Source organism: Mirounga angustirostris, unplaced genomic scaffold (genome assembly GCF_029215605.1).
Source record: "Mirounga angustirostris isolate CCGP_5_RB_7025 unplaced genomic scaffold, mMirAng1.0.hap1 SCAF_17, whole genome shotgun sequence".
In the NCBI taxonomy this organism is placed as follows: domain Eukaryota; kingdom Metazoa; phylum Chordata; class Mammalia; order Carnivora; family Phocidae; genus Mirounga; species Mirounga angustirostris.
The window spans coordinates 56,704,487-56,730,324 of NW_026991725.1; the positions used below are offsets into that span (position 1 = coordinate 56,704,487).

The 25,838-nt window shown below is 52.1% G+C and overlaps 1 protein-coding gene across 4 annotated transcripts in view; it reads left to right on the top strand.

Moving 5' to 3' along the window:
• The first annotated feature begins 1,057 nt into the window (after window positions 1-1,057).
• Window positions 1,058-25,838, top strand: part of PEMT (phosphatidylethanolamine N-methyltransferase) — a 100,279-nt gene continuing 75,498 nt past the window's right edge. Inside the window, exons 1-2 of one of the 4 annotated variants that reach the window (XM_064583258.1) lie at window positions 1,058-1,299; window positions 21,526-21,599. Coding sequence is in view for 2 of the 4 variants with exons in the window: in XM_045889710.3 (XP_045745666.2) it covers window positions 22,560-22,673 (114 nt within the window). In the remaining 2 variants the exon portion in view is untranslated. Of the gene's footprint in view, window positions 1,300-21,525; window positions 21,600-21,804; window positions 21,900-22,128; window positions 22,303-22,507; window positions 22,674-25,838 lie in introns of those variants that run through there. The other 3 variants (XM_064583259.1, XM_045889712.3, XM_045889710.3) reach the window with 3 other exon arrangements.

Genomic DNA, 25,838 nt, shown 5'->3' on the forward strand with positions numbered 1-25,838 from the left:
CTGGGATGTCTGTAATTTTAAAACATGGGAAACTGTGGGAATGCCTAGGGTGGCTTAGTTGGTTAAGTATCTGCTTTCGGCTCAGGTCATGATCCCAGGGTCTTGGGATAGAGCCCCTCGTGGGCTGCCTGCTCCCTGCCCTGCTTTTCCCTCTCCCTCTGCCCCTCCCCCCACTTGTGCGTGTGCTCTCTCTCTCTCAAATAAATAAATAAAATCTTAAAAAAAATAAGACATGGGAAATAGTAAGTGTTGGTGAGGATGTGGAAAACCTGGAGCCCTCATACACGGCTGGTGGCATTGTTGTAAAATGCTGTAGCCACTGGGGAAAAGGTTGGCCAATTGGTGAGAAAGTTAAACACAGAATTACTATGTGAATCAGCAATTCCACACCGAGATGTACCCTCCGATGAACTGACAACAAGTACTCAAACAAATCCTTGTCTGTGAATATTCATGGAGCACTATTCACAATAACCAAAAGGTGAAGACAACCCATATGCCCATCAGTGGAATAATGGAGGCAGGAAATGTGGTGTGTATAGACGATGAATATTATTCAACCATATAAAGGAATGAGCACTGACTCATGCTACAACACGAATAAACCTCAAAAATGTTGTGCTAAGTGAAAGAAGCCAGGCATGAAAGACCACACTTTCTGTGGTTCTATTTACGGAAAATATCCAGAAGAGGAGAATCCAGAGGGACAGAAAGCTGGTGGGTGGTTGCCAGGGGTCGGGGGAAGAAGGGAATGAGGACTGAAGTGAATGGGGTTTTCTTTTGTGGTGATGAAAATATTTTGGAAGTAGATACAGGTCGTAGTCCCACAGCTCTGCGAAGGTACTAACTGCCACTGACTTTTACACTTTCAAGTGGTTAATTTCATTGTACGTAGATTTCACAGCAAACCCTTCCAAAAACGAATCTGTATCCAGCACTTGCAAAGAACGCCTGCAAGCCAACAAGAAAAAAAGCTGGAAACCCAACAGAAAAATGGGCAAGGTTCATAGAAGAGAACTCAAACTGACCCATGAGGCTATGAGAAGGTGCTGGAGCTCATTAATAACCAGAGAAGGGCCAGCTAAGACAACAGTGGGGCCCTCCTTTCTCCCGCCAGACTGGAGCGAGCAGAAGTGGATGACAGCCGTTCTTTGTGGGGGTGGGGGAAACGGAAGTCACCTTCCACGCCAGGCCCTGACTTGTCTCCCTCCAGGCACTCCGCCGCTGCTCCTTGCCCCAAACAGAGCGAGCGAGAGAGAGAGAAGCAACAATGAACAAATGTAGAAGTTGTCACTTCAGGTTTGCTTTTTTTTTCTTCCATTTTTCTGTATTTTAGAAATTTCTAGAAGGAAGGAAGGAAGGAATGGGAGAAGGAAAGGAGGGAGGGAGGAAGGACATTCTGCTCTCCGATTTCTTTGGCCACAGTGGGGATGGGAAGAGGCCCCGGGCACAGGAGGGCTCAGAGTTTCCCGGGAGGGGCCTGGGCCGGGGTCGGGGGAGAACGAGGCAGTGGGGAGCCCAAGGGCACCACCCCGTTGGCAAAGACTGAGGCAGAGGCAGGAAGGCAGGGAACGTGAGGCTTTCCAGAGAACAGCAACAGCCACACTGTCGCCGGCTTCTCGTGAACCGTCGTGGGACAGCCGTGGGGTGTCATTCGAGTGTGAGAGAGGAGGGAACAGACACAACCAGGGAGGCCCCGGGGGTCAGCAGGGTGAGGAGCGAGGTGGGGCGGGAGGGCGCTGCCTCTGGCCAAGCTCATTCCCACCGTCCACGGATGCCTGCCGGGCAGGACTTCGCTGCAGGAAAGCAAAGGGCTGCTTATTATTCTCTCCACTGTTCTGTATGTTAGAGCTCTTTCTTAAAAAAGGAAGAACAAAAGAGTCAGTAAGACTTCCTGGCTTAGGATGAGTATTTGGAGGATTCTGAAACCTGGCTAGGATTCTGTGTGTGAATGTGTGAGTGTGCAAGGGGGTGTATGTTAGTGTCTCCCCTTGTCTCCCCAAGAATGGGTATAGGGATCATGACAGGGTTATCAGAGCCCAGACCCTAGGATTGGCCGGGGACCCTCCACACACCCCTCTGTCCCTTCCAGGAGCCCCAACAGGTCCCCACTTTGCAGAAGAAAAAAACTGAGGCTCAGGGAAGTGAAGTGACTTGCCTAAGGTTGCACAGCCAGCCAGGGGCAGAGCTGGGATTTGAGCCCCGGCCTGGGGGCTCTCCTGACCTGCACCATAAAGCTGCCAGAGGGCAGGTCCCGTCTGCACGGCTTCCCCTACAGATCCCCAATATGCAGCGCGCAGCCCGCATGGCCCAGCATGGCAGCCCAGCCCTGGGAGGTTCTGTCTGTTCGTCCCAAGACTGAACAAAGCAGGGGTTCTCCCTGACCTGAGAGGAGGCAGGTCCTACGTGCGCGACTTGGGGAGCTTCCCACTGCCCCAGAGATCAAGGTGACATAGCACAGCTCATCAGTGGCAGGCCTGTGTAAGCCAGCTGGGTCTACCTCAGAGTTGACATTTCCCTGGCCAAGCTTTTCCTCTTAGAAAGAAAACACAGGATCTAGGGCAACTCCAGCAGCTATGTTTAAATGCCAGAGTTCATTTGACCTTCAGAAGCAGAGAAAACTGTCATGTTTCTCACAAACATTCTCATCTCTTCTCAAGGGAGCCCCGTTATTTACAAACCCAGCAATTCCACAGTGATCATGACTGCCAGGCAGCACTGTGCAGGTTGTGCACTAACTCTAGGGAGAATGCCAGTCTGTGTAAAAGTACCCTTTTGGTGTTGCACAGTGCTCAACCTGTGCAACAGTGCATGGTGACCCTAAGCCTCCAAAAACATTTCCTCTAAGTAGACAGGTGAGTGGGTGCCCTGAAGCTTTGAGACAGGTAAGTGGGTGCTTACCTTCTTGTTGATATACATCCTATTGAGCAGGAGAAACTGACCAGTTCCACACAAGGGACCTGGAGGTGGATGGCTCACTGTCATTGATGAGCATTGTGCATGTCCTCAGCACAATATCTCACTTAGCTCCTCCTCCTCCCACTGCACTCTGATGTTCACATTCCAGACTTGGCTTGTGTTAAAAGTTTCCGCAGCAACCCTTCCCCTGTACGTGACTCTAAAATTCTTGAAGTGACTTTTGATTTACTCGGCTCCCGTGTCTTCCCGTCCCAGTCTCCGCTATCCCACTCTGCCACCACCATGGTCCCAGCTGCTCAGGCCCCGAACCCTGAGTCCTCCCTGAGTCCTCAGTGTCCCTCCCTGCCATGGTCCAGGTGCAGGAAGTCCTGTTGGCTCTGCCTCCAAGATGCACCTGGGTCCCCTCCTTTCTCACCAGCCTACCTCCTACCTCTCCGGGCCACCAGCATCCCTCACCTGATGGGGCCTCCAGCCTCCTTCTGGCCTCCCTGCCTCAACCATGCCCCACTACAGACCCTCCTTCTCCTGTGGCAACCAGAGGGGCCTCTAAGAAATTAAATCAAGAGACACCAGACACCAAAGGCCACCTACTGTGTGATTCTGCATATGTGAAATGTCCAGCAGAGGCAAGTCTGCAGAGACAGAGCAGGTTGCTGGTTGCCAGGGGCTGGGGCAAGGGAGGATGCGGAGGGACCGCCCAGTGGCTTCAGGGTTTCCTTTTGGGGGTGGTGACAGCGTCGTGGAACCAGACAGAGGTAGCGATTGTATGACACCGGAAGTACCAAATGCCACTGCACCTGTATATCGAAAACGTAGCCACAGTAAATTTTATGGTATGTGGATTCTACCACAGTAAAACCAAAATTAAATCAGCCCACTGATTAAAACCCTCACCGGCTCCCAGATGCCCTCACAATAACCCCGAATTCCTGAATCCAGCATCCCCTGCCCCCCAGCGGGCTCCTCCTTTGCATATTCCCTGACTCCCCCTCTGACCTGGGCGCTTGGCAGTTCCCTCCCCTCCTCTCAGACCTCCTGGGGCTGCATCTTCCCCACCTCTGAGCCTGCACCCCTGTCTCCTCCTCACACTTGGACTTCCTGGTCCACAGTCTACACTTCCCTTCGCCCCACTTCCCAGTCCTGGGCCCTGTTTTATTCTGAGCTTTCAACGTCACTTTGAAAGGATCGTGTTATTTATAGCTTGACTTGCCAATTCTCTCTCTCCTGCTAAGAGACTCATCCACGAGGGGCAGGGGCTTTCTTTGCATCTCTGGTGCTGACTCCTGAGTGCCGGGGACCGAGTCGTGGCCTTTGTGGGCCAGCTGATGGGAACATGCTAGCTGCGTGCGTGGCTCCCTCCCAGGGGCCTCCGGCCGGCGGGTCAGCCCTTGTCCTCCTGGGCGCCTGCCAGAGCCCCGCGGCTTCCTCTCTGCCCTTCCGAATCCTTTCTTCTTCAAATGATTCAGCCCTTTGGGGTGAGCAGTGCTGGTTTCGGCCTCGCTGCGTTCTGCTTCTGAAAATCCTCTGGGCTTCCTCGCCCCTCCCTGCCTATACCTGCGCCCTTGAACTTGTGGCTTCCTCCGGCTTTGGGGTGGGGCTGTCCAGAGCACTGGAACCGCACCCCCACTCGGCACAGGCCGAGGGCTAGGTGGTGGGGAATGGAATGAGCCCCGGGACTTGTTCTGAAATGTCCCTGCCTGCGTACCCAGGATGGTTCCCAAGTTGAAGGTCAGGAATGTCTGTACCGTGTCAGCTGCTATGTCCGCCTCTAGATGCCCTCAAGACTGGGCCCAAAGTCACCTTCTCAGTGATGGGACCTCCTTTCTTAGCACTGCACCCCCACATCCCCCTCGTGCCTCATTTTTTTCCAGAGCCCTCCTCACCATCTGGTGCCCCGATGTTTTGGCCATTCATCTCTTTGGGGCGTGCCAGTCCCACGAAAGCAGGGACTCGGTGCCCCCACAGCCTGGAGCCTGGGGCAGCGCCAGCTCAATCCATCCGTGAAGGGGGTGGAGGATTTCCCAGTCCGTCACTGCCTTGTCTGAATTGTTGGGGTGATGCTCAGAAACGGTCAGAGAACAGCCAGCCCGCCATCCACCGGCTCGTCCAGGGCACAGTCCTGGCTGGGCCTCGACTGCCTTGCCCCTTGCCCAGGTACCTGCTCTGGCTTCCCGCTTCCAGACCTCCCTCGGGAGGGGCTGCCCAAATGCAGAAGCTGGGTGCTCCCACTCCTCAGCTTAGCGCTGACCGGAGGCTTCTCAACCTCTGCACCATAGACACTTGGGGTGGGTAATCCTTTATTGTGGGGGCTGTTCTGAGCCTTGTAGGGTGTTCGGCAGCATCCCTGACCGCAGCCAGCAGCAACCCCCACCCCCCTTGTGACCACTAAAAATGTCTCCAGATGTTGCCAAACATCCCCTAGGGGGCAGAACCGCCCTTGCTCGAGGCATCACCTTTTCTCTCATGGATAATTTCAAGCAGATACAAAGCAGGGAGAACAGTGTGAAGAACCCCCCTCCCCAACCCCCCGGAACCTGGCAGCTGTATAGTTATCAACCCCTGGTCAATCTTGTTTCCTCCCGGAACCTACCCAAAGCAAACCTCAGACATCATATTATTTCATTTGTAATTATTATTATTATTTTTAAGATTTTATTTTAGTATTTGACAGAGAGAGACACAGCGAGAGCAGGAACACAAGCAGGGGGAGTGGGAGAGGGAGAAGCAGGCTTCCCCGCTGAGCAGGGAGCCCCATGCGGGGCTCGATCCCAGAACCCTGGGATCGTGACCTGAGCCGAAGGCAGACGCTTAACGGCTGAGCCACCCAGGCGCCCCCGGGTGTGTCTCTTCTCATCTATGGGCTCCTCATCCATCTCTTTTTGATCCATTGCAATTTATTTGTTGGAGAAATTGATTAGTGTGGAGAATTGATCAGTGATAGTGTCTGTCTGTTCTTCTGTCTCTAGTCTTTCCTGAAATCCGATGCTTGGGTCTAGCGCTTGGGCAGATTCAGGTTGGATTGTTTTGGGTGAGAATGGTTCAGAGGTGATGCTGTGCTCTCCCATCAGGAGATGGGCAGTGTCTGGTTTTCCCGTCTGATGTTGCCTGCCTAATTCCTGGCTGCCCCGCGCCTGCCTCGGCCTGCCCCTGGCTTGTTGCAGGACCATGACGCTGAGTTTGAGTTTGTGCTCCCTGCGTTGGTGGGAGGCAACACAAACACAAGGGTGATCTGGGTGCCGTGAGATCAGAGAAGATGGGAGAGCTCGTCTGGGCTGGGTGTCATCAGGGGGCACCTCTCAGAGCCAGTGACATCTTCCAGGACAGCCCTCTTCGGACACGTGGTCCATGGGCATGGGGGCCCACAACAGAGGTGTGTTTAAATGCTTTTGTCTCCCCAAGGCGGTCAGCCTAGAGCTGCCACTTACCATATGGGAATGGTTTGGGAAGGTCCAAGGGAAGAGGAAGCCCCTGTGGGAGTCGGTAACACCCACAGAGGTGGGTGGGAACCAGCAAGTGAGGGCTCATAACATCGGCGACTGCGTGTTATGCTAAGCACTTTACATTGGTTATCTTATCACAACCACCCTGTGAGGATGGAAATGTTACTGACATTTAACAGATAAGCAAACTGAGGCTTAGAGCGATCAGTGATTTACTCTAGTCACGTAGGAGGTAGAGGCGTAATTCAAACCCAGTTCTGGGTGATTCTGAAGGTGATGCTCGTTAAGGTAGAAAATGAAATTGGCAGTTAGTAAGAGATAACTGACTGTAGTCCCATAAACAGATTAGGGATTAATTTTCACATTATAGATGACTGGAGGTAGGGTTGAGGGCTGGCTTGGCAGTGCCACGAAATCATCAGAGACCCAGGGTCCACCATCCTCAGTTTATGGCTTCCATCTCCAAAGTCATCTCACAATCCAGTATGGCTGCTGGAGCTCCAGCCATCTCATCTGTTTATAGGCAAGAAGAAGAAGAAAGGAAAAGGAGCAAAAAGACCTGGCTCCTAGTTTAATTGGCTCTTTAAAGAGGGTCTTTCTTAGTCCCACTCCAAGGCTTCCAGATCATTGGCCACCCAACCACAAAGGAAGCTGGGAAATACAGTCTTTTAGTTGGGCCACATTGCGGTGCAAAGACCAGAGCTCCATGAGTGAGGAAGAGGAAGATTATGTTACAGACCACCCCCCCAACTCATTGCCCCCCAGAGGAGCCATTTTCCATGCCTTCCAGTCTCTCCAGAGACGCGTGTATTCCAGGCCCTCTGATGGGAGTAACTCGAGGCTTTGAAAGTCAGTCAACCACTCTCTTCTGGACTGCTCTGCTGGGGGACCCAGGCACAGACAGGCACACCCTGGGCCGTGTGCTGCAGAATGAAGTGTTACCGTCTTATTGCTCACCCTTGGCTGTGACTGTGGTCTCCTAAGGGGACCTGATGTGTGTAGGACCTGCTGTCTTGTTAATCATGCCAGTAGCTCACGCTCTTTGGCATCAGGCTGACTGGTGGGTGGTTTAGAGTGTGTGTGCTGGTGTTGGAGAAACCTGGCTTTGACCCTTGGCTCCACTTTTTAGTGGTTGCGTGACCATGGGCAAACGCATAATTGTTCATGAATTTCCATCCCCTCACCTGTCAAATGGGCATCACAACACTTACACACATGCATCCAGGGTTTCCTTTGTGCCTGCCCTTCTGAATGTTCTGCACGCACTAATATATCGAGCTTTCCCAGTGAGCCTGTGAGATAGGTACTACTATTATTCCCATTGTATAGATGCAGGAACTGAGGCACGAGGCGTTTAAGTACAGCTAGGGAATGACGCAGCTGGGAAAGAGAGCTGATCTGGCCGGAACTCACATTCTGGACAGTACTGCGGGCAACTCTGTGAGCCTTAGTTTCCCTACGTGTAGAATAAAATGGGGGTGATAACAGTACTTCCTTGGGTTCACCCGAAGACCCAATAAGAGACCGATGTCTGTGATGTGCTCCATTTAGTACCCAGTGCATAGTAGGTGCTGGGCACATGTTGGCTGATGCCACCTTGTTCCCAGTCCCCTGGACTCCTCTCCTGGATTCCCACATTTGGCTAAACATTGTCTGCCTGGCCCTTCATGGTTCCATTCCCTCCTCTGGCTATTTTTATTTCTATTTCCTTGGAATTCTAGATTCAATACGTGAGCCTCAGTGGTTCTTTGCGGCTTGCATGGAAAGACCAGGGCTTTGGGGAGATGAGACAGCTTCCCCGGTGGGAGGACCTGGGAATGCTGTGTTTATTCTGCGGAAAGCACAGACCCAACTGCCTTTTCTGGGAGAGTGACCCGTGTGGCCTCTCCTTCCATCTCCTGGGGACAGAGTCGAGCTTTGCAAGAGTGACCCAGCTGGTCTCCCGCTGGGAGAGGCCATCTGGACGGGCTGTGGCGTTTCTGCTGAAGGCTTCCTGGGAGGAAGCACCGGGACAGAGCTGCAGGCAGGTATGGGGCAATAGGCAAAGGAGCCACGAACCCTCCTGCCATCTTATCTTCACAGAGCCTCAGGCCTGGAGAAGCCACAAAGCCCCGTCTTTTGTTCTACTGTGTCCCAGTGCCTTCCACGCAGTAGCTGCTCGGGCAATTGCACGAATGAAGGAGTTGACTCGGGAAGGGTGTCCCATACCAGCCCGAGAGGATGGGATTCTGGTCTGTGCAGGAAGGAGCCATTGCAGGGTTTTGAGCAGGGGAGTCACCTGCTGTTGGGGTGGAGGCTGCCCTACAAAGGGTGGAGGCAGGGAGGCCAGCTGTGGTGACTGTCCTGCTGGGAGCCGATGAGGCTGGAGCAGAGCTCTTTCAGAGGAACAATTATGGTTGTTGATGACTGATTCCTTGCGGCAGGGAGGGAGAGCGGAGGGAGGCGTCTGGGTGGTGCAGGGAGGGCGGCCTCGGGTCATGGACTAGGAGTGGAGGGGGCTGGGGGCGAGGGGTCTGGAAGACCACCCCTCCCCTCCCGCCGTGAGGTGGGGAGGAGTTCAACAGGTGGAAGGAATCTGGAGCCTGAAAGGGAAGTTTAACTGAGAAATAGAAAATTAGGAGTCATTCATGTGTAGTGCCTGGAAGAAAAAAATCACATAATTCTATTTTGCAGAAGCCGGCTGTAGCTATTTATGCATACACACGAGGCGGGGACCGCACTGGTGCTTAGAGAAAGAGCAGCTTTTGTCTGGAAAAACACTCTAAAAAGCTCTTGATTGGGTGAAAGGTCTTGGGCTTGCCTGGAAGCAAGCTCGCAGGGGAAGGAGTGCTCCATTTTCCCCAGAGATGGGGATTGGGGGTGCGTGAAAACGCTGGAGGGCTGGGGCAGGACCTTTGGACAGGGACAGGGGTTTCCTCGGGGGGCAGGGCTGACACCCTTGAGAAGCAGAGATGGCCATCATTCCATTTTAAATGAGTGTGTCATGACCCTTTATCTTAGAACTCAACAATAGAAAGGCAAATAACCCAAATAAAAATGGGCAAAGGATCTGAACAGACATTTCTCCAAAGGAGACAGATGGCCAATCGCACAGGGAAAGATGCTCAATATCACTAGCCATCAGGGAAATGCAAATCAAAACCACCATGAGACACCGCTTCACACCTATGAGGACGGCTAGTATGAAAAAGACAGGAAAGAACAAGTGTTGTTGAGGCTGTGGAGAAGTTGGAGCGCCCATGAGCTCCTGGTGGGAGTGTAAAATGGCGCAGCCATTGTGGAAAACAGTCTGGAAGTTTCTCAAAAGGCTAAGTATAGAGTTATCTTATGACTCAACAATTTCACTGCTAGAGAACATCCAAGAGAAATGAAAAGTGAATCCGTTAAAAAACAAAAACAACAGCGACCTGGCGGGCGATTGGCTGGCTCAGTCGGTAGACCTTGTGACCTTTGATCGCAAGGTAGTGAGTTCAAGCCCCACATTGGGTGGGGAGCCTACTTAAAAAATATAAGTTTAGGGGCACCTGGGTAGCTCAGTCGTTAAGTGTCTGCCTTCGGCTCAGGTCATGATCCCAGGGTCCTGGGATCGAGCCCCGCATCGGGCTCCCTGCTCAGCGGAGAGTCTGCTTCTCCCTCTCCCACTCCCCCTGCTTGTGTTCCCTCTCTCGCTGTGTCTCTCTCTGCCAAATAAATAAATAAAATCTTTAAAAAAAAAAAAAATATATATATATATATAAGTTTAAAAAGAAAAGCCCAACCATTATGCAGCCATCAAAAGGAATGAGATCTTGCCATTTGCAATGACATGGATGGAACTGGAGGGTATTATGTTGAGCGAAATAAGTCCAACAGAGAAAGACATGTATCATATGACCTCACTGATATGAGGAATTCTTAATCGCAGGAAACAAACTGAGGGTTGCTGGAGTGGGGGGGTGGGGTGGGAGGGATGGGGTGACTGGGTGATAGACACTGGGGAGGGTATGTGCTCTGGTAAGCACTGTGAATTGTGCAAAACTGTTGAATCTCAGATCTGTACCTCTGAAACAAATAATGCAATATATGTTAAGAAAAAAAAAAAAGGAAGAAGGTAGCAGGAGGGGAAGAATGAAGGGGGGGAAATCGGAGGGGTAGACGAAACATGAGAGACGATGGACTCTGAAAAACAAACTGAGGGTTCTAGAGGGGAGGGGGGTGGGAGGTTGGGTTAGCCTGGTGATGGGTATTGAGGAGGGCACATTCTTTTTTTTTTTTTTTTTTTTAAAGATTTTATTTATTTATTTGACAGAGACAGACACAGCGAGAGAGGGAACACAAGCAGGGGGAGTGGGAGAGGGAGAAGCAGGCCTCCTGCGGAGCAGGGAGCCCGATGTGGGGCTCGATCCCAGGACCCTGAGATCATGACCCGAGCTGAAGGCAGACGCTTAACGACTGAGCCACCCAGGCGCCCCGAGGAGGGCACATTCTGCATGGAGCACTGGGTGTTATGCACAAACAATGAATCATGGAACACTACATCTAAAACTAATGATGTAATATATGGGGATTAACATAAGAATTAAAAAAATGACAAAAAAAAAAAAGAAAGAAAAGCCCAACCTGTACACAAAATGTCCACAGCAGCATTATTCACAACAGCCAAAATATGCAAACAATCCAAGTATCCATCAACAGACGAATGGATGGACCAAATGGGCTACGACCAGACGATGAAATATTACTCAGTCATAGAAAGGCACGAGGTACTGATACGTGCTACAATGTGGATGGACCCTGAAAACATTATGCTAAGTGAAAGAAGCCAGACACAAAAGGTCACACTAACTGCATGATTCTTCCAGAAGATGCAAATCCATAGAGACAGAAAGTAGGTTAGCAGTGGCCAGGGGCTGGGGTGGCATGGTGCAGAGCGACACCTAATGGGTACAGGGGTTCTCTGTGGGGTGATGGAGATGTCCTGGAATTAGATCATGATGATGGTCACACGACATTGTGAATGTGACTAAAAACCACTGAGCGGTACACTTTAAAATGGTTAAAATAGCTCTGTGGGGAAGACTCGGTGGCAGCTGTAGGGGAGGTAGGGTTGTCTTCTCCTGCTGCCCTGTTGAGGAACGAGGAACCAGTCGGTCAGGAGGCCACACCACTGCCATCACTTCTTAAGATACCTGAAGGATAGTCGTGGGACCCGAGGTGGTGGGTCACTGAATTAGAATGACTCTAAGCAGCCGCAAAGGAAAATCTCTGGAGAAGGTACGTGCTGACTTGATCAGAGGCTCCAAGGCAAAGAATCGCAACGTGAAGAGACCAGTTCGGATGCCTACTGAGACTGTGAGAATCACTGCAAGAAAAACTCCCAGTGCTGAAGGTTCTAAGACTTGAGATCTTTGCCGGAAGAGGACCCACAAGGGACTCATGGATTGGCACCGTCCTTCTGCGGTTGCTCAGCAGATGACCCCCCTCCATAGTGAGCCAGCGGTCAAGGTTGACATCATCATCACAGATGCTTCAAGCGACCTTTCTCATACATTGATTACTGAATGTTAAAAAATAAAAGAAGATAAGATGGTTAGAATAATGCAATTTATCTCAATACAATTTTTTTTTTTAAGTAGGCTCCATGTCCAACGGGGCTTAAGCTCATGACCCTGAGATCAAGAGTTGCATGCTCTACCGATTGAGCCAGCCAGGCGCCCCCCCCCCCCAATTTTCTTAAGTATCTGGGAACTCTGTGTACTCTCTGCTCACTTTACCTAGAAAGCTAAAGTACTCTAAAGTGTATTAATTAGCAAAACAAAACACGAAAAACATGGAGCGGCCATGAGGAGATGAAATCCATGACCCTGGGTCCCCTGGCGCCAACTGCAAGCTCCTCGGCGTTGGGACCCCTTCCTGTGATTTCACCACTGTCGCTGCTGGCCTGCACCTCCCTGGCCCGTCCACAGTTCATCTCTTCCTCTTTCTGAATGACTGAGCTTCCCGTAGGTCAGCAGACACCGCCCACAGAGAGCCGGTCAAAGGGCTTGTTGCCTTTGACCCTCATGACAAGCCCATGAGGAACTGGGGACTCAAGGAGGTCAGGACATTTGCCCAGGTTGCATTCGTGGGTAAGTGGCAGAGCCGGGATGGGACCTCAGGTGTGTCTGGTCCCAGTGCGCACAGGAGAGTGGTGTCGCTGTGGGGTCCCAGGCAACCTCTGTCAGCAATGCTCTGAGTCTGGAGACAACACACCCACGGCCCTGGAAACGCAGACGCACGCTCACACATACTGCAACATGGACATATACATCCCCCTACACAGATCACACATACACACACCCACGGGCGCCCAAACACAGGCAAACACACAGAGACACACTCCCCACTACACACTGAAACAGTCACACCCATTCACACGCACACACTGTAAACTAGACACACACACTCAGAAACACAGACCCAGACACTAACACTCACACTCCCATGAGGGACTGGGCTCTGTAGCTAGCCTGTAATTTCAAAGTGCTGGTTATTGAAGTCCTGGGCTGAAGGAGGGGGAAACAGGCTGGCTCTGAGTTTTCCATGGCCCGTGGGTCACTTTGACCTGGCCGGGCCTCACCAGCAGGCACTTAGCCATCTGGTCCCCGAGCAGCCTGCTCCAGATGCTCACTGGGGGAGTACGGGTCAGGGAGGGGGCAACTCGGGGACCAGGGCAGAGTGCTCCTGGGGGCTACTCCCCTTCACCTAGGGCCAACTCTCCTTCCAATTCATTAACCTCAGACTGTCCGAGCCCTTGAGGGTGGAGGTTAGGGCTCCCTACTGGATCCCGATGGTCACTGCTAAGGGTAACAGTAGCCGCAGTGGTGAGAGTATAATAATAACGAACACTGACTAAATAGTTTCTATGCCCTAGGCACTGTGCAGAGAGCATTATCACCTCTGATCCTCACAACAAGCCTATAAGATCAGTACCAGTACGGTACAATTATACTGATGAGGAAGCAAAGGCCTGCAGATGCCTCTAGGACCTGCCCACCCTGGTCCTCGAACCCGGATTGTATCAGTCAGCTCTCGCTATGATAATGCTGCATAACAAACCACCCCAGACTCGGGGGCTTATAGCAGGTGTTTATGCTCACGTACAGGTCTGTGGGGTGAGGGTAGGTTGGCCGGTCTAGTCTGAACTTGGCTGGTGGCTCTGCTTCAGTCTGCCGTCAGCGGGGCCGAACTGAGTTCAGGTCTCCCCCATGTGTGTTGGTTCTGGGGCCCAGGCTAAAGGGGCAGCAGTTACCCAGGATGTGTCCTTCTCAAGGTAGGTCACCAGAGCACAAGAAGTCGAAGCAAACCACACCAGCACATTTGGACATGTTTTGGGGGTGTTTCGGGTTGGGGATGTATTTCAAGGTGAGGGTCAGGGACACCCACACCACAAAACATGGTCCCACTCAAATGCTGAGCGTCCTTACCAGGAAAGGTAACAGGTTCTAGCCCTGGCAATTCCCGTTGCAGATGGAGAGGCCGAGGCCCGAGGAGGGATGGAAGCTAGACCAGGAGGTGGCCGTGGGGTCCTCTATAAACAGCTGGGATGCCAGGACACAAGGACTCGAGGACTGGGCAGCAGGGCCCACTGGCCAGGGGCTGGGAGGACAGCTCACCCTGCTGTCCCCTTGGGCACCGCGGAAGCCGGCTGTGCCTGAGCTGCCCTCCCAAGCTGGGCTATAAAGCCCCAGGTTTATGAAAGCAAGAGCAACCTGTCAGAAGGCAATGACAGACCAGTAATTCAGAAGAAAGAACACAGCTGAACCCCGCATACCTCTGAGGAGGAGAGATCTGACGCTCGCAGGGATCAAAGCTCCCGCACCAGGACCCACAGCAGGACCTCACATCATACTCCGGAGGAGGATGCAGCATTTTGATGATGTTCCGGCCCATTGAGGCACAGCCTGCAGGGGGTGGGAGGTGATCGTGGGTGACAAAACCTACTTGAGGGCAGGCTGCAAAATCCCCTGTGCTCTCCGCAAATGTCAATGCTGTGAAAGAGAGTAAGGAAAAACTTCCTGATTTAGGTCATTGTTTGAGGTTTTGGAGGAAAACATCTTAGTTCTTAGGAAATATCCCCTGAAGTATTTAGGGGCAAAGAGTCTGCAACTTACTTTCACATAGTCGATAAAAAAAAAAATTACAGGGGCGCCTGGGTGGCTCAGTTGGTTAAGCATCTGCCTTCGGCTCAGGTCATGATCCCGGGGTCCTGGGATCGAGCCCCGCATCGGGCTCTTTGCTCCGCCCCCTGCCCCTGCTCTCTCGCTCTCTCGCTCTCTCTCAAATAAAGAAATAAAATCTTAAAAAAAAAAATTACCTATAAACAGATAAAGCAAACACTGGGAAATGGTCATCGGTAAACCTAAGTGGAGGATATATGGGTTTATTGTACAATGCGTGCAAGTTTTTGGTGGGTTGGAAAATTCTGCAGGTAAAAAGAGTTTTTAATCACATAAAACTGACAACAGCCTGATTCATTTCATTAAGTAAGTTCAAGAGACGGCTGAGTCAGGCTCATGAGTCTTCTTGAAAGAAGGCACAGGAAGTGCCTTGGTAAATAGGGCAAATAAAACACTATTCCTACCAAAAAGGAAAGCACACAGGAAAATGTCCAACATCACAAATAACAGGGTGGGGGGGATGTCAAATTAAATAAAGTATAATTATTCAACTATTAAATTAATGTTAACCCTGTTTGGAATAATCATACTCCAGGTTGACGAGTCAGGGAAATGGAGACTTCACCCTTCTGCGGAGGCAAGAACCCTGTTGATTTATTTTTTATTGACGTGTAGCTGACACACAGTGTCACATTAATTTCGGAGATACAACACGGCGATTGGACAAGTGTGTACATTGTTCTATGCTCACCCCAAGTGTAGCTACGGTCGGTCACCCCATAGCGCTATGATAATAACCTTGAGTACATGCCCCGTGCTGTGCCTTTCATCCCCGTGACTTATTCACTCCAGGCCTGGAAGCCTGGTCCTCCTTCTCCGCTTCACCCCTTTTGGCTCATCACCCCCCCTTCTCCTCCCCCACTCTGGCAACTATCAATTTGCTCTCTGTCTTTATGAATCTGTTTCTGTTTCCGGTTTTTGTTGGTTTGTTCCTCTGTTTTGTTTTTTAGATTCCACCTGTGAGTGAAATCATATGGTACTTGCCTTTCTTTGTCTCACTCAGTTCACTTAGCACGATGCCTTCTAGGTCCATCCATGTCATTCTCCATAGTGCAGAGGCAGAAACCTTCAGGGAGCAGTGTGGCTGGCTGTCTGGATCCTTTGCCTCTGGGCTCTATCCTAAGGAGATGATCCTACACGAGACTCCACACATTAAGGTGACCCATGTTCCACAAGAGGCAGTGTCTTTGCTGGGAACTTCAATCCTTAGTTCTGCGTGGGGAGAGGCAGAGGGAGAAGCAGACTCCCTGCTGAGCAGGGAGCCCGACGCAGGACTCCATGCCGGGAGCCTGGGATCATGACCTGAGCTGAAGGCAGACACTTAACCAACTGAGCCACCCAGGTGTCCCCAGTCCTTAGTTCTGATTGCTTCCAGCCCTTGCTTCCCTGCCTCCTTCCTGGGCACAGCCCTGCTGCGCAGTTTTCACGGTATGGTAAAGAGCTGCTGAGACTCTGGTCACCTCTGAGCATCTGGGGCAGGGACTGCTTGGTACTGCTTGGCTGGCATCCCTGTTAGCCCCTGCAGCACTCAGCGGGCTCAAGGTGCTGCCCCCACCCCACCAGTGTGGGAAATGGGAAATGCCATATTCTCCTGGAGTCCGGACACGCGCCACTCCCCGGCCACTGTGGCTTGACCAGGGTTGGTCACCTGACCTAGTCTAGCCAGGTGTAGTGCTCACACCCTCAGCTGCCCTTTCTGGTCCGTGGTTAGACACCTGGCCCATGGGGAGCCAACTGGATCTCATCTCTGGGAGTTATTTATTATTATTATTATTATTATTTTAAGATTTTATTTTTAAGCAATCTCTACACCCACCATGGGGCTTGAATTTACAACCCGGAGATCAAGTCACATGCTCCACCGACTGACCCAGCCAGGCGCCCCTCATCTCTGGGTTTTCAAAAACAAATGTATTGTCTCATTTCCAAACATTGGGAGACGTTTTAGCCATCTTCTTGCTGGCTAGCTTAATCCCAGTGTTTAGAAGGATAAACTATGTGATCTCAATCCCTTGAAATCTCCTGAGATTTGCTTTATGCCCCAGCATATGGTCGATTTTGGCAAATATCGTCTGTGACCTTGGAAAGAATGTATGTTCTGCACTTTCTGGGAGGAGAGTTCTGAGAAGATCGCGGTAGAGATTTGGTTCATCATGTTGTTCAAATCTGTGGCCCTAGAGGGTTTTTCATACCTTTTCCCTCAGTTACCAAGATAAACATTTTAACCCCCACGAGATATTTTTATTCTTATAAACATCTAATACTCATTGGGATCTAACTTTTCCAGCGCTTTTCATTCCTTCCTGTGTTCCTGGGCTTCTGACTGGGGTCATTTTCCTCTTACCTGCTGGTGATGAATTCTCTCAGCCTTTTGTTTGTCTGAAATATTGTTACTTTGTTTCCAGTTTTGAGGGATAACTTCCCTGGGCTAAAATTCAGTCTTGGCCTCCCTTCCCTCATCGATTCCTTTGGTAAATTCGATGAGTGCTTGGCAGAGGCTCTGGGTTTGTGCCAGGCGCCAGAGATGCAATGGTGGCCAAAAGGAAATGCCCTTGCTCTTCAAGAAGAGAAGGGAAGAGTGTGTCGGACAAGGAACCGGAGGTGCAAAGGCCCTGTGGCTGGAAGCAATTGAGACGAGGTCAGTGTGGCTGGAGAACAGAGGGTAAGAGCTGGAATGGCGGGCTGCACCTGGGCCATACAGGACCACGTGGGGCCATGGTGAGGAAGAATGCTTTGCCTTCGTCCTTACAGGAGTAGTCAGGCTTCTTAGAAAAGATGAAGCTTACCTGGACCTTGAAGGATGGATGTGATGAAAAGAAGCAGAGAATGGAGCAGAAACGTGATGTGTTTTGAACATTGAATATTTGAATAAGTGCTGAGCCTGCGCTGGGCCACTTTTATATCATTTTCCCCATCCTAGGGAAGCAGGATTGCATAGTGGTAAAAGGCCATGTGTGACTTTGGGCTGGCCGGCTTGAAGCGCATCACATACTCAGCTGTCTGACTACGGGCCGGTCCCTTCCACACAAGTCAGTTCCCTCACCCGGGAAACCAGAATAACACTTCCCACCTCACAGGGCACTTTGAGGACTTATAAAGGGAACCGGTGCCGAGAGCTGAGCCTACAGCTTTGCAAGAGCCCAAATAGCTTAGCGCTTTGTTTCTATGGGTAGAATTTTCTCTTCTGCTGAGCGACAGAGAGGGTAAGTCACTTGCTCCAGACCCCCAGCCAGGGAGTGGTGGGGTGGAGACTTCACGGCTCACGGGTTGCTTTGATTTCCTGTTCAAGGGTCCTGTCCCCCTTCCCTTTCCTTAGGCAGGGTCACTGAGGCCCAGAGAGGTGGTTTGCCCATGGATACCCCAAATTTGGGAGTGGTAGAACAATTCATTCATTCATTCATTCATTCATTCATTCATTCATTCATTCATTCCTTATCGAGTGCCTGCTTTATGTCAGGCGTGATCCAGGTACCACAGAAAGAGTTGTGTATAAAGGGATAAAAAAAGCCCCATCCTCAAGCTCACATTCTACCCCGGGGAGACTGACACCACACTGCATGAATAAATAAGCTAAATCAATTTGTTAGATAACTCTAAGGGCTGTGGAGGGGAATAAAGGGGTGAGGGGATGGAGAGTGGGGTTGGGGGAGGTTGACATGTTCCACAGGGCAGAAAGCTGATACTGGACCCAAAGGAGGTGAGGGAGGGAGCTGTGAGGACTTTGGAGGGAAGCACATTCCAGGCAGAAGGCACAGCGTGCGCAAAGGCCCTGAGGTGAGGGTGTTCCGGGGACAGCAAAGAGGCCAGCAGGAAGGCAGCGGTTGGCTGCTCTGTGCACTGCGGAGGGGTCAGGGAGGTTGGCCAGTCCCCACTCCTTGCTGGAGTTGCTGGGGCCTTAAATGGCTGGATTCAGGTGAGTCTACTGCTGAGCCCTCTTCCCACCAATGGCGGGGGTGGGTGGGGGGGCGTGGGGGAGGCTCCTTCCTGAGTCTGGGGAGCAAGAGAGGGTTTACTCATGATCCACAGCACTGCCCTGCCCCAGCTCCCTCCCCGGCTCCTGCTGAACCTGCTTCTCTCCCATTCCTGGACCCTCCTTGGGCCAAGTGGGGGCAGTGGGGCCTGAATATAGGAGGGAGGCACTGGGCATTGGGCTGCAACCCCTCCTTACCCTCCTGGTTTTAAAAAACTCCTGATAATGGGTGTGACCTGCAGTGCAGGCTGCCCAGCCTCCCCCTGCACACCGCCGCCCCCCAAGCCCAAGCTGTCTCCTCATGCTGGCTTCTCACTCCCTCTCTTCCCAGGAACTCAGTGGACCCCTGAGCTGGACTGGCCCTAGACCCCAGCGTACCCATGAGTGTTATGAGTGTGATCGTAACTGCTGAGTCTCAATTATATACAAGAGAGGGAGACAAACATTGATTGGGAACCCACTGGGTGCTGGGCACATTTTGCATATCGCTAACTCTAATCCTTATTTCAGCCTTGCTCAAGAGCTATTATTACACCTATTTTATGAACAGTAAATGGATTCAGAGTAGGGAAAGGTTTAGGTTTTACCCAAAGGTACCCAATATGCAGATGCTAATTTTTGTAATAAAAGCCCATTTTAGTGATTGCTGGGAGCCAGGTAGCCAGATCCAATATCTGTGGAGGCTGCGGGAGAGGAGGCGGAAGGCAATGAAGGAATGGCTTTTAGTTTTGATCCCTTCGTGTCAAACTCCTGGCCAGAGAGGTCATTGGGAAATGTTTGCCCTGGAGCCACCTGGGAGATAGTCTGTGATAATGGCTTCCCATTATCTGAAGAATAATCAAGGGGAAAAGAGAGATAACCCCGAGGGTAGAAAGGAGCTCTATTTGTTAAAAGTTCAGGAAGGGTGGCTTTGGGTCTGTTTCATGAATAAAACACCCTGTCCAAGACTGGAACAGGCTACCTCCAGAAGTGGTGAGCCTCCCATCACTTGAGGCATGTAAACAGAAGTGACTTGTCTACTTGCGAGGGATGCTGCAAAAGGAATATCCTGGTGTGAGAGGTTGGCCTGGATGATTTCTGCAAGCTCTCAGACCTGGGAGTTTTCAAAAGGCCCTGGCAGAGAATTCTGCCCCAAACTATCTTGGGCAGGAGGCTTTTGATCCGAACCAGTCCCACCACACTGAAGCTGCAGTCTGGCTTCCCCACGCCTGGGTGTTTTCACAGAAAGGGGCAGGGGGTGGATTCGGGCTGGAGGAGTGGATTCCTCTAGTTGCATCAGCTCTGGTGTGACCTCTGACGTTTACCTTTCTTTGTTCCCAGATACACCAAACACACACAAACTCATTTTTCTGGCTTAAAAAACAATGGGAGCAGCCAGGTAGGTCAGGAGAAAACTGGGGCTTCGGGAAGGTAGACAGGGGGTTGGGGTAGGGGGGAGGGCCCTTTGGACCACTCTGCCTTGGCGGGTTCCCCAGCATTGACCCCGGGGGTCCGGCAGGCCTTGCCTGGACACCCTGAGGAGGGGAGCACGCCTGCCTCTTGGCGACTGTAGGCAAATCAGCTTTGAGCACCTATTGTGTACTAAGCCCTGTTGTGGCCAGCGGTAATGAACTTCCTGTGGGTCAGATCATGTGTACTGAGTTTTACCGATGTGTATTTCCCTTTTACTTCTTTTTTTAAGGTTTTATTTATTTATTTTTATTTTTTTATTTTTTTATTTTTTTTAAAAAATTTTATTTATTTATTTGAGAGAGAGAGAATGAGAGAGAACACATGAGAGGGGATAGGGTCAGAGGGCAAAGCAGACTCCCTGCTGAGCAGGGAGCCCGATGCGGGACTCGATCCCGGGACTCCAGGATCATGACCTGAGCCGAAGGCAGTCGCTTAACCAACTGAGCCACCCAGGTGCCCTTATTTATTTATTTTTTAAAGATTTTTTTTAAAATTTATTTATTCGAGAGAGAATGAGATAGAGAGCATGAGAGGAGGGAGGTTCAGAGAGAGAAGCAGACTCCCTGCCGAGCAGGGAGCCCGATGCGGGACTCGATCCTGGGACTCTGGGATCATGACCTGAGCCGAAGGCAGTCGCTTAACCAACTGAGCCACCCAGGCACCCTAAGGTTTTATTTATTTGACAGAGAGAGAGAGAGAGAGCACAAGCAGGGAGAGCAGCAGGGGAGAGGGAGAAGCAGACTCCCCACTGAGCGGGGAGATCAATGTGGGGCTCTGTCTGATCCCGGGACCTGAGCTGAAGGCAGATACTTAACCAACTGAGCCACCCAGGCGCCCCTTCCCTTTTACATTTGAGGACGCTGAAATTTGCCCGTAGTTATAGACCTAGTGCATGCTCCAAAGCCAGTGTCCTTCCTGCCCTCCCTGTCTGGTTGGTGGGCCTGCCCCACGCTAGGGATGTTGTAAAGGTTGGGGCCATCTGTAAAGGGGACAACCCAGGGACAGGCACACAGTGGCTGCTCAGCAGATGCTCAAGACCGTAGGTGCTCAGGGCTAAGCGTGACAGAATCGAGAAGCAGGCCACCTGAATCAGGAAGCAGCTGGCTTGGCAAAAGTCCCGCTTGGGCTCACAGCTAGCTGGGAGACTGCGAAAATCTGGGACTCTGTTTCCCTATATATTAACACCTGGCTGCAAAAGGGGCTCCCTTAGACCTGACCATCTAAAATCCCACCTGCTTTCCTAAACTCCTTCCCTCCCACTCTGCCTCCTCCGCCACGACTCCACAGATCATCAGCCTTTTCTGGATTCCTGAAGTACCCCTAATTCTGCCCTGTCTCCTGGCCTTTGCACACATGGTCTCTCTTCGGAATTGTCCTGCCCCTACACTTCACCTGTCTTGCACCTTCTCCTGTGTTCCGGCCTCCAGCAAGGGATCCTAAGGCACCTTGGCTTATTAGCATCGGCCGTCGCCCCCAGTTGCTTTCTTTCCATCACAGTACTTCTCCAGGTTATAATCCTTTATTCATGTTTTGTCTCTTCTGTTAGGAGACAGTGAGGGCAGGGACCTGTGTTGTTCCCCACTGTAACCCCAGCACACAGACGAGTTCAGCAAGTACCCGGTGAGTGAACCAGAGAATGAATGAACAAAGGAGTGGAGGAGGTGTCTCCGGCCGAGCCAAAGAATAGGGAGGCCGTGGGGGCGGGGGCCCAGGGTCCCGAGGAGTAGCCTCTGCAGGAGGCTACAGGGTGTGCTCGGCCTGCACCGCCTCTGGGCAAAAGCAAATCTCGGAGGGGGGCGGGGGACCCCGAGCCTGGGCCAAAGTCCAAGTCCGCAGGGGGCTGCGCAGGAAGCTACTTATACCTAGGACCCGCAGCCGCCGGCTCGGAGCCCCACCGCCAGCCAAGGACAGGGAGGCCAGGTCAGTTGGCGGGCCGGGTGCGGGAGCCGGGGACCGAAGGGTCTAGGGGAGGGCCGCCCCGTAACTGGCGGTCACCGCGGCGTACGACCCCGGGGCTACTAGGTCTCGGCTCCTCGAGATGCCGTCGCGAGCTCCAGGGCAGTGGCGCCTCGCGGGGACGGGGAACTACATTTCCCAGAAGGCTGAGAGAACTTGGGGGTCACAGGGAAAGCGCCCCGGGCGGCACAGCTTCCCGGTACGACAGGGGACTTTGGGGGGTGAGTGGGCGGCCGTGAGGTCCCGGCGGAGGCCCCCTAGAGGTGGCCTGGCTGAGGGGATGTGACGGCGGGGAGCAGAGCCGATGCGCAGCTCTGTGGCGGGGCCCGACTGCTGCGGAGGCCTCGGCAATGTTGACTTTAGGCAGGTACGGACCGGGCGGCGCGGCTGGGGAAGCAGAGAGACGGCTCTCGGGGCCGGGTGGGTCCCGCGGCCCGCAGTCGGGCCGCCGCCGCCGCCGCCGCCGCCGCCAACGCCCAGTGGGCGGGGCCCCTGTTGCCAGGCAACGGGGGCGGGGCGGGGCGGGGGCGGGGCTGCGCGTTCGAGGGCGTGGCGAGCGCGTGTGCGCGGGTGAGAGAGGGATTGTGTGTGTCGGAGAAGGAGTTCCTGAGTGTGTGTGTGTGTATGTGTGTGCGCCTCTGGGATTGTGTGGTCAGAGTTGCTCCGAGAGTGTGTGTTCTGAGTGGGAGTGTGTCCTACTGGAACGGGGCGTGGAGGCGTGTGAAGCGGGCCGAGCAGGTGTGTTCGGGAGTGTGCGTGGTGGCAGCATGTGGATGCGTGGGAACTGGGAGGCCCCCCTGCCGCAGTTCCGTCCCCCTCCCCGGGCTTGAGGTCAGCTCTGCGGAGGAGGCGAGACAAAGGTTTGCGCCCTCCTCCTGGCCTGAGCTGGCCGCAGAACATCACCTCCTTGCCGGGTGGATGGCTGGAAAGAGTTGACAACCTGTAAGCATTGTGCCAGGACGGGGTGGGACGGGCCTGCTGGCTGGAGAACCCGGCTGCCTGGGGCGGCAGCCCCTTTACAAAGTCATAGGCCAGAGAGTTTTGTCTTTTCCTGGTGTCTCTCCCCAGGCTCCTCCTTCCAATGGCTGTTCCTCTCTTGCATTCTCCCTTCTGTCAGAGCTTCCTTTTTTCCCACCTTTCCACCTTTTTCATCAGTCAGCCACTCTTTGTGGAGCCTGGGAGCTCCATCTCTGCCTGGGACAGCCTTTCTTTAATCTAGAGCATTTTCCCCCTTTATGCATTTACTAATAACAGCCAGTCTTTGAGACAATAAGCCTGGGAGCATAGAACATTCTCTCAAGGGGATAAAACTGGCCAATGTTTTAGAGGGTAGTTGGTGGAGAGGTGGTATTGAAATCCCTGTATCTGTGAGGAGGTAACCCGCGATCTGAGACCCAGTGATAAGCTCTGGTCAGCAGGGACAGGGCAAAGGCCTTAAATGGGGGAGTATTTGTCCAAGGAACAAAGAGAAGGCTAGCATCTGACCCTGGAGAGTGCAGGATGAGTTGACATTGGTAAGTGGGAAGCAGAAGAGAGGAAGAACAGCCTCCCTCATGAGGATGATGGTATCCCATGGAATCCTTAGAATCTTAAACTGCAAATGACCATTAGAGAATCTCTGGGCCCATGTGGTCAGTGGGACTTTTCCTGTTTTCTACCAGAGCAAATCTCAGATGAAAGGGCACTTGCAATGACAAGGGTGCCCTCGGCATTGCCTGGCTTAGAGGGTGGATGCTTTCTGGAGGAATGACTCCGTGGGGAAGGGTAGGTCACCATTAACTTGAGGTGGGACGTCTTTGAGCCAGAGGCCACAATGCAAGGGGGGCAGTGGGCCCAGCACAGGCCCAGTGGAGTGTTAGGGTGCAGCCGGGTCATCTGAGCAAGGCCCATTTTTCTAGACCTGGCAGCAGGAGTAAGAATCAGCCATGGGGAGGGGAAGGTTAACTGGGTGTGTGTGGGATGGGCTTTTCTGCTCTGTCCCTTACTCCAGAGTTTGATGGGGCTATGGAGTTGGAGACAACTGGGAGCACTTCTGGGGACAGGTCAGGGTGACCCTAGTTGACTAAGATTACGTTTTTTCCACTGCTGTTTTTATTGGCACAGCTAAGCTTCCTGTTGCCAAAAAATTATTTCTTAACAACAACAACAACAACAACAACACAACATTATTGCGTATTTGTCTTGTGGTCGTTCTCCTCCTTCTTCAATCAAAATCTCTGCTTTTAAAAGAAGCCCGTCAGGGGCGCCTGGGTGGCTCAGTCATTAAGCGTCTGCCTTCGGCTCAGGTCATGATCTCAGGGTCCTGGGATGGAGCCTCACATCGGGCTGCCTGCTCTGCGGGAAGCCTGCTTCTCCCTCTCCCGCTCCCCCTGCTTGTGTTCCCTCTCTCGCTGTGCCTCTCTCTGTCAAATAAATAAAATCTTAAAAAAAAAAATAAATAAATAAAAGAAGCCCATCACTCCCTGGCCCAAGTGAGCACCAAGGTTTCTTTTTACCCCACGGGCATCTGAGCTGCAGGATCTCAGCCTGCGAGTCCAGCACCATCCGATAGGAATGCAATGTGTCCCATTTATCATTTAAACTTCTCTAGTAGCCGCATTTTAAAAAGTAAAAAGAGGGGCGCCTGGGTGGCTCAGTTAGTTAAGCGACTGCCTGCAGCTCAGGTCATGATCCTGGAGTCCCAGGATCGAGTCCCACATCGGGCTCCCCACTCAGTGGGGAGTCTGCTTCTCCCTCTGACCCTCTCCCCTCTCATGCTCTCTCTCACTCTCTCTCTCTCAAATAAATAAAATCTTAAAAAAAAAAAAAGTAAAAAATCGGTGACATTACTTTTTTTTTTAAGATTTATTTATTTGTTCCAGAGAGCGAGCAAGCACAGGAGCAGGGGACAGGGGTAGAGGGAGAGAGAATCTCCAGCAGACTCCCCGCTGAGCGTGGAGCCCCACTCGGGCCTCGATGCCATGACCTTGAGATCAGGACCTGAGCTGAAACCAAGAGTCAGATGCTCAACTGACTGCCACCCAGGTGCCCTGGCATTACTTTAAAGACTGTATTCCGAACAATGCAGCCCTTTGGTACAATGCCCTTAACAGGCTATTTTCTGTGTCTGTTCCAGCTGATAGGGAATTTTGGTTTTGTCTTTAATTAAAAAAATCACCCTTTGGGTTGAGGAGTGTACCTGCTATGGCCTCGCTGACAATGGCCCTTTGTAGCCCTTTGCCCTCCGCACTGTGGGATTCCAGAGCTTTGCTCCTCGGCCTCCTAGCGGCATGAAGCAAGCTGGCTGGTGTGTGGATGCCTCCAGGACTCAGAAGATGGCTCCAGTGGGGCCTAGGCGTGCTGGCTTCTTGGAGAACCCAGTCTGCCAGGGCATAGTCATGCGGGCCCCTTTCATGCCCTTTTCATATGGACTCACCTGCTGTCATGGGGTTATGGGTGGTTTCACTTAGTGTAGGTGTCAAGAGGCGCCCTTCGGTTTCTCCATCTGTAAATTGGTAAATCGGGGAGAGTAAATGGGGCTTATAAGGAAGACCAGGATGAGATAAGGGTGTAGAGGAGCTTTACAAGTTGTCAAGGGTAGCTCACCAAAGCCTCTGTGTTCAGGAAGCTTCGAGGCCATGATGGGGGACAGGCCTCTTGAGTTTTTGTGCTGTGGGAGCCTGACTAAACCCTTGGAGGCAGAATCCCGGTGGCAGATGCAGGAGGTCTTGACTGCCTTGTGGGGGAAGATGTTTGCCTGCTATACAAATTGTTTTGAAAAATCTTTGGATGCTATTACTTTGTTAGAATAAGTATCAGTCCATTTGATTGGACAACTAATTTTGGGAAGTTCTCAAGGACCTAATTTTTATCATCAGTATTTTGCGTCAGAGTCAAGGCAGCAGGGTAGGGGCTTTCCTCTGC